Source organism: Microtus ochrogaster, chromosome 26 (assembly GCF_000317375.1).
Source record: "Microtus ochrogaster isolate Prairie Vole_2 chromosome 26, MicOch1.0, whole genome shotgun sequence".
Classification (NCBI taxonomy): domain Eukaryota; kingdom Metazoa; phylum Chordata; class Mammalia; order Rodentia; family Cricetidae; genus Microtus; species Microtus ochrogaster.
The window spans coordinates 11,531,822-11,540,605 of record NC_022025.1 but is presented as its reverse complement, the minus strand read 5'-3'; the positions used below and the strand labels follow the sequence as shown (position 1 = coordinate 11,540,605).

The following is an 8,784-nucleotide window of genomic DNA, read 5'->3' as shown; positions in this document are numbered from 1 at the left end:
AGGAGATTAGATTCAGACTTCTTTTTTTAAAAAAAAAAAGGGGGGGTGGGGGTGGGGAAGGACCCATGGTACAATGGTCCTGTCATTTGTATTCATTGTATTGGTTTAATAAAATGCTGATTGACCAGTAGTCAGGCAGGAAGTATAGGAGGGGCAACAAGAATAGGAGAATTCTCAGAAGAGGAAAGGTTCAGTCTACAGTTGTCACCCAGATGCATAGGAAGCAAGATGAGAATGCCTCACTGATAAAAGGTACCAAGCCATGTGGCTGACACAAACAAGAATTATGGGGTAATGTAAGATGTAAGGGTTAATTAATAAGAAGCTTGAGCTAATAGGCCAACCAGCTTATAATTAATTTAGGCCCCTGTGTGTTTCTTTGGGACTGAATGGCTGTGGGACTAGGCAGGACAGAAACCTCTGTCAACATGACCACTTATTAATTCTGTTTTATTATAGCTCTTCTTGCAGAGAAACTTGATTTGTAGCTATGCCATAAAAGTTCCATTAACAATATGATCTATCTGGCTACCATGGTGTTTAAGAAGCATAAATATATTTTTTTAAACTAAATGAATCCCAATATTATTTCTTTGCTTGTCAAAATTATAGTAAACACTTCAATATATTCACCAGCTTTTAAAGGAGGAAAGATTTGCAAACAAAGGGATAATTTAGTAGCTAGAAATAAGCTCTATCTAAATTAGTGATTTCTGACCAGTGGGTCACACCTCCGTTAGGGGTTGAATGACCCTTTTATAGAGGTCACCTAAGATCATCAGAAACAACAGATATATACATTATGATTCACAACAATAGAAAATTACAGTTATGAAGTGATAACAAAAATCATTTTATGGTTGAGGATTAGCACAACATGAGGAAGTATATTAAAAGGGTACAAAATTAGGATGGGTGAGAACCACTGTTCTAAAGTCTAAAATAAGTATAAAAGAACAAATCTTTATAAATAAGACATGAGTGAAGGTTACTTTTAAAAGGCAAAAACATGTTCCACTGACTTAATGACAACATTCATCAAAGAAATACGTTTTATAAAAAGAATTTTTTCTGAAAATACCATTCCATCTACAACTAAATTTTGCACTTATTATCAATTAGATATTAGTTATTTCTCATTTTCATCTCCATATCTCACCACAGTTAAGAGTAAAAATATCTTGATTTGTAGGCCTAGAAGGACAGCTAAGCAATTCGGAGTACACAGTGCTCTTGAAGAGGACCCATGTTTGATTCCCATCAGGCCACAGCTGCCTGGAACTCCAGCTCCAAGGGCCTCCAACATCTGTGGTCTATACTGACATTTGAACTCACTTGCACACGCACACATGACACACATGTGTGCAATTTTAAAATCACTGTAAAAATATCTTGAAGGCTAAAAGTAATGAAAGTAGCTCAAAATGATCAATATGCTTAGAATAAAATTTGCTAAATTTGCATAATGCTTACTACCTGCAAACCACAGCATGATTTATATGTGTAACTTAGCTAATGATTATTGGCATCGCTGGGGCGGGAATCCAAGATCTTACACACGATAGAGAGTAATTCCAGCAGATTACATCCCCAGTGGTTATTTCATGTCCTTAAGAAACTGCTTCATCCACTTAGAAAACTTGTTCATAGAACTGTCATCAGAAGCATTCTCGGGATTCAAAGCCAGATGATCCACAAGGAAGAGCACACGTTTTACCACTCCTGTCCCCCCTTCCTAAGAGAAACGATGCCACCCGGATCTGCCATGCGTTTGAAAGTCACAGTTTAAACTGCAAGCAATACGGGATGTCATTTGTGCAAACTTTTTCTCTCATTCTGAAAGTAAATGTGTTGAGTTTCCAGTGACTAAAAAGGAAACTAAGGATAATGAATGTGCCAAAAAAAAAAAATTACACAGTGTAAATGTTAAGAGTAGAAATGGTGGTGGTTATATTTTTCAGCTGGCATTTCACCCCAAGGCTATTCTCATTCAAAGCAAACACGGGAGGGAAGTGAATGCTCACTCTTAGCGTTCAAGGTCATGCCATTTAAATAGTAAAAATCTGTCTCCCGACAGTGAGAACCACATTGGCATCTCTCATCTCTCAGTTTAAGCCGAAGTCTTTATTACCCAATGTTCTTCTAAAGTAGGCACAATAAAGACGTGGGTACAGCTCAGTAACAGATAATGTGCTAAGCATAGGGAAGGCCCTGGGTTTGAACCCCACCACTAGATAAATATTAAACTGATCAGTATATTAAAGCAGTTTCATTAATTTTAATGATTAAAAATCCATATAACTCACATTCTATGGAATCAAATCAATTTTTGAAGACAAAAAATTGACATACTTTGAATTTCACTATCTAAAACTAAAGGCAGCGTGGAAGTTTAACACATGATATTTGACTGATGTCAGTCAAGGAGAAAGGGTGACCCCTAATAAGTGTGAATCTATGTGTCTTTGAAAGAAGCCAGGGGAGAGGGAGTGATGCAGATCTTGTCTAACAATGAAACTCAAAGGCTTTTAACAGTCCATCTTCCACATGGAAAGAATTAGAAAAGTATTTTTCCCTTTATTTTCCACTGTGGGGTATTAAATGGGAAAATGTATCCAGGCTCTGCAGGCCCCTGTGTGGTCTGAGAGGCATCGGGAACCATAGGCTAAGAAATGTAGGACACGAGCATGACAGCCGGCCTAACTGGCTGCTGTGAACTTGAGCAGCAAAGCTAAAAGGAAAAGACAAAGAAAGGAAAATTTACTACTTCAATTTCTATCCAGAATCATCCAGGATGTTCTCCTCACAGGGCCCTATGAGATAATGAGAACTCAGGCAGCATTGCTCACTCACTAAACCTCTTGGTAAGGAACATTTATTATGAATAAAAAGGATGCAACAGAATATCACCAATAAATATAAATGATATCTTTATATGGAGTTTATGGTGTAGATTAAAAGATGATGAAATAAAAAGAGAATTTGTTGAATTTTGTTGAAAAGGTTTTGTAATGAGTTCGAAGGCATTTAAGCAGTTCAGAGAAATGATGAACACCTGTCTTCTTTAGGATACCTTAAAATACTAGCTTCTCTCTTTCCTTAGAACTTAGGATAATTTAAAACTATGATGACTATAATGTTAAATTAGCCAAAATTAAGTAAAATTTGGTGAATTATCACATTTTTTCTGAGGTATATTTTAGTAGTGCTTTTGATATACATATCTTCATTTCCAACAAAACGTTTCTTGGTTTTGCTATGACCATGTTTGTAGTGTCTGTATAATGTCCAATATACAATGAAACCTTTTGAAATATACCTTATTAATAATTAAAAAAAAAACAACTCCAAACAAGCCATGTTTAAGTTCTCCGGTTATGCCATGTTTTCTTCTTTTTGTTTCCAGAAATGTAACTATTGAGCCAAGAGCTTTTACCCAATTTTCAAACATGTACAAACTCACCCAGGAAACACAGACTCTATACTTAGTGTTCTTCAATTTTCATTTAGTCACATTTATAATCAAAAAATCTAAGCACCAATAATAAATAACAAGTTCATAAGAATATATGAATCACTACACTTAGAGAAATACACAAGAGTATTATAGATTTCCCCAAAACCATTAATTAATTAATTACGAAATTATTTATTTCTGTCCATAGTAATTCAGTAGATGAATCATTACAAATATCTATCACTGGACACCTGACAGTTAGTTGACAGGCCAAGAATTAGCTTATACTGTGAAAAGATTTTCATTTAAATATCTCACTCCATAAAAATACGTTCCCTGAATCTGAAAATCTGTATCTTTTGAACAAAACAATACAGGAACTGAATGATCAGGGTCAGCTTTAGCTAAAATCACGGTCACACAGAAACCTTTTCTCGTGGGGAGATCCAAACTAAGAGAAATCTCAACCGACAACACTGCTCACAGCTTTGCTCTGTTAGAGATCACGCTTCCCACGGTCAAAGGTGAAGACTTCTCCGATTGACCAAGGTTTTATCATGCATCACAAAATATTCAAAATTCCATTTCTTATCTCGGGTTCTCAATTTGCACTTTTAGGCCCTCCCTTTTCCAGTGTCTCCCTGGATTTCAATTACTATATTTCTAATCCTAGAGCTTTTCCTTTGGGGAAACACACTTATTTTTGTTTGTACTAAACTTGGCCAAATTCTATCTCAACTTACAGGCATCCGAATAAAGTGATCATGGAAACCTTTGGAGAACAGTCACTCTTTAGCAGACTTGGGTGGGTGGTTGTGGGACCACTCACCACCAAAGTCTGTTTCCATCCTGTGACCCACAGAGAAGTAGGGGGGGACTGATTTTCAAGGGTTTTCTCTGACTTCTATACATCACAGTTAGCAGATCCACCCACCCATCCATAAACCATGCACAGATAAAAAACAAATGTTTAAAAAGCGTTAACTTTTGCAGTTACTTTCCACTATAAACACCAATATTGTTACCACAAAACCATGGTCCTTGGTTAATTATAGGTGATTTCTCGGATCCTAAACTTGAACTTCTCATTTATATCGACTGCTGTCATGCACTACCCTAACATAAAATGCGTTAGCATAACTCTCTGATTTTGAGTTAAATTACCTCATTTTGGAAAATAACAGGATAGTTTATCTTCTTTCATGGCACACAATACTTCGTGTTTACATTAGACAATCTAAAATAATCCATGATGAATACCCAAGAAATTCCAGTGAAGACGCTTTCTTCCGTAGCAACTTAGCTTTAGAAAAGTTTATGAACCTTCTTTCTCTCCTGTTTACTTTGAAACAAGCTTTGTCGATTAAATTTATGCTCAAAAAGCAATTGCTTAATAGTGTTTCTTCATAAGTGGATCACAGCATTGAGGGGCAATTCATAATAAAGTAATGCTCAGAATTTCACCACTGGGGCAGGACAAAGTAACAACAGACGAGAATCATTATACCGATAATGCTGATATGCATAAGACACATCTGTTGACCCTGCCACCCAGGAAACTGCATCGACGCATGTGGAAAACAAAGGCACACTACAATTTGTTGAGAGAGTCATCAAATGAAACTTTTTTTTGTCTCCATCTTTCCTCCCTCGGGACCACAATTTTCTTTCCAGCAAAGACAGTGGACAGCTCAGCAAGATTCCAATCTCTTTAAATCCACATCACAGCCCCGGAAGAGGCTCATCCAAGCCAAGCTAGAAAACAGGGAGCCTGAGCTACAACCAGCTCACATCTCCATCCACCCTCACGCCATAAACACGCCCCCAGATCTGGAGCTAGCTAGCAGAGAGCCCAACCACAGAGGAAATCCCAGTCAATGAAGAATACTTTGGGGAACCTTTCTAACGCTGCAGTCTGCCTCCTCCCTCTCCAACACTGGAAAGCTCTCCCAGCTCCCAGTTCCTTAGGCTCTGCTCCTCCTCCCTCCTGCTGGCCAGGGGCGATCTCTAGGGTTAGTCAGTCTGCACGTGACTTTCTGTGCCCACATGACAAGACCGTGGGCGGGGGAGAAGGACTGAGGAGTGAAGCAGGGAAAAAAGTTACCGAACACTGGTCAAAGCATCCAAACCAATTTGTGCCTTTCCTTCCTCGCCAGTCAGTGGCTCAGAAATCCCTGGTGACCAGGAAGTCTCCAGACCAGCTCTGCAAACACACCAAGCGTCTCCACTTGCCCCCTTGCTCAGAGCTTCTCCCAAACCACTCTAATGACACCTTTGCACCTCAAATTGATCCATCCTCCTTTCTCCATTCCCCCTTGCCTCCTTCCTTCCCAGAAAGCTCTATATTCACTGTGGGCGATGCCACTGGCTCACCTTCTATTTGGTCCTAGAGCTCTGAGGTCAGACAAGGCCAAACACCTTCCAAAGGGGAGGAACCAACTACACAAACTAAGTTACCTGCCACACCGCCACCTGGCTTAACTGGCCGACCAGCCCCCTGCCCCGGTCCCACTAATGCTCCTTTTACAGTGTTCTCCGGACCCCACCCCGCGGTGGCGCAACATACACCCTTGCAACTCGCGCGCCCACCCTCTCTCTGCCCTCCCCAAGCAGGGGTCCCACCGCCTGGCAAAGCACCAAGCAAGCTGCGCTCACCTTGCTTGACGCACTTGAGCCGGAGTGGGTCCTTGCAGTGTTTGATCACGGCTAGAACGTCCCTGATGGTGAGCCCCGCCACGGGGGTCTCGTTCACCTCCAGGAGCAGCTCCTCGGATACCAACTTGCTGCCGCTTTCATAGGCCACCTTGCCTGGCTTCACCTCCCCCAGGTAGGGGAACTGTCCGTTTTCAGCGCCCCCCTTCAGTTCAAAGCCCAGCTGGCCCTCCGGGTTCCTGCCAATGACACTCTCGTGGACTTTGCTAGTCCAGTGGCTTTTCTTTTTCAAGCTTTTGGACATGGCAGTAGGGTGAGTAGCCTCAGTTCCTGAGGGTCCTGAGGGGAAGAGGGTTCGGGAGTCAAAATCGGGATGGAGGAGCCAGGGGGCCAAGGGATGAGGGTGGCAGACTTTGCCTTTCTCCCCCTCTGCTCCGCGCTTTCCCTCTTCTTTGGATGGAGTGTGGCGGAGGAAGGGGGAGGGTGGATGAGAGGGACAGAGGTAGGAGAGCCTGGGTGAGGTTGTGCTGTCCCTTGAATGACACTCAAGGCTGTGGCCCCGCAGCGGAGGAAGCTGTGGTGGCGTTGGCGGCGTTAGCGGAGGTGGCGGCGAGCGGCCGAGCCAGCGCGAGCCTGTGGCCGAGCTGGTGAGCGGGTGGCGTGGGGGTGGGGAGCAGGGTAGGGATGCCGGGGGCCACTCCTGCGTGCTGCGAGTGGGAGCGCGCGCGCGCTCGCCCGCCGGCCTCGGTGTTGTTAGCCGATATCCATGGCAGCTGCAGTGGCAGCGGCGGGGAGCGCGTGTGTGTGTGCGCGTGTACTAGTTGTACTGTATTGGCAGGATGCGAGCGGGCGGGGAGGAGGGATGGGAGCCCAGGGAGGAGGCGCGCGCACCGGGTGGAGCGCCAGCGAGGGCTTCGTCGCCGCCGTCTCCCTCCCTCCGCGGCTTGACCCGGTAGTGAAGGCGGAGAGAGGGAGAGAGAGAGAGAGAGAGGCAGGCCCCGGGCCGCCCCGCAGCCTGCAGGAGGAGGCGGGAGCCGGGAAGGAGGAGAGCCGGGGCCCGGCGTGGGCAGGCCGGTGAGGAGAGCCAGGAGACCAGGCTGGACCTGCTTTCAGCTTCCCTTGCCGGCAGGACACCGCGACTCGCTCACACTCCACAACGGATGCATCAGAAATCCAGGGACCCGAGGGCGAGCCCGGTGCCTGGTGGCCCATCCGCGGCGGCGCCAGCCTGCTGGGGCTCCATCCCGACACCATCAGAAAGCTGGAGTTCAAAGTCCTAGCGTGGGACTGCAGAGGACCTGGCAGTCAGAGCTAGACTTCAGTGCTGGCTCCCTTCTCTTGAACAGTCTTAAATTTCTCGCAAAGTTCTCAGAAGTCCCCCCTCCGCCAAGGGAAAGTTAGAGCAAGGAGTCTGGTCGTCCTGGTAGCGGCAAGAATGAGAAACAGCATCTGCAGACCAAGGCCACGAGTCCCCTGGGACAGAAACTTAAGCGGTGTGAGTGGAGTCAGTGCAGACCGCACCTGCCCTAGTTGAAAAGTGGAGAGGGTCGATGCGAGAGAGGGGTTGATAATTAGAGTGAGAGCCTTGATGTAGAAATGGACAGTATAGGCAGTGGCGGGTTCTGTCTCAGGCTCTTTGGAGCCCATTCCCTAAGGTGAAATACCTTATTCAGCCTTGGCTGGGGGATGGGGGTGGGCTTGGTCCTACTCAAGTTGGTACACCAGACCTTGTTGACTCCTCAAGGAGGCCTTTCCCACGGTGAGGAGTGGATGGGGGGATGGGAAGGAGCTGGTGGGGGCGGGGGAGAAGGAGAAGGAGGGGAAACTGGGGTTGATATGTAAAATGAAAAGTGAATTTTTAAATAAAATATGAAAAAATAAAATATTCACTTTTTTAAATGATGGATAGTTTAACCTGGACAGGACTCAATCTTGTACCTGGGGTTTAAGCCTTAATATCATCGCACAAGCAGCACCACACCACAGGAAAGGCAAGAGAACTTGAAGTGGGGTACAAACTCAGCTCCCTGGACTGCCTCTAGCTGCTTTTCTTTCCTGTCAGCAGGGAAGAACGCTGAGCAGGGATCAGAGGCTGAGGGCTGTTGATGTCCCCTGTGAAACTTAGAGTGATCTTTTTAAGCTCCTGTAACTTAAATTGCTTAACTTTGAAATAAAATGTTTCAGACAAAAAAAAAAAAAAGAAAAAAAAAAAAAAAAAAAAAAATCCCACTCACCCACTCATCTTTGTAAATCAGAGCATGGAAGTCAGAGCAGTTAAGATGTCTGGGATGGAGTGTGGGAGGGAAGCGCTTCAGCTCAAAAGGCTTCCAACACCCAAACACAACCTAGGGGGTTTGATTCCAGCCTCTGCTGCTTTCCAGGACCTTTCTCAGTTTGCTTCTTTTTAATTATGGTTAACAATACTAATTGGGGCATGATGCAGCGAGCAGAAAATCAGGTAAGGCACGGAGAGCTCTTGCATGGTACACTTTGCTTGCCTCCTTCCTTCCTCTTTCCTTCACTATTTATTTATTATTTATTTATTTATCTATCCAGGGGAGAAGACAGCAGATTGGGTCAGAACTGAAGATCTTTAAAACGGATGAAATTGCTTCACATTGTCTCTTTTCCACTTGAGGAAATGGAAATCCAGGAAATGGGCTCTGACTGGGGGG

The 8,784-nt window shown here is 44.3% G+C and overlaps 1 protein-coding gene across 4 annotated transcripts in view; it reads right to left on the bottom strand.

Moving 5' to 3' along the window:
- Positions 1-6,872, bottom strand: part of Magi2 (membrane associated guanylate kinase, WW and PDZ domain containing 2) — a 1,267,351-nt gene extending 1,260,479 nt beyond the window's left edge. For 2 of the 4 annotated variants that reach the window (XM_026784667.1, XM_026784668.1), the window contains exon 1: positions 6,113-6,872. In XM_026784667.1, the coding sequence (XP_026640468.1) occupies positions 6,113-6,413 (301 nt within the window). In that variant the 5' untranslated portion in view covers positions 6,414-6,872. The remainder of the gene's footprint in view (positions 1-6,112) is intronic. The other 2 variants (XM_026784669.1, XM_026784670.1) reach the window with 1 other exon arrangement.
- Positions 6,873-8,784: the final 1,912 nt, after the last annotated feature.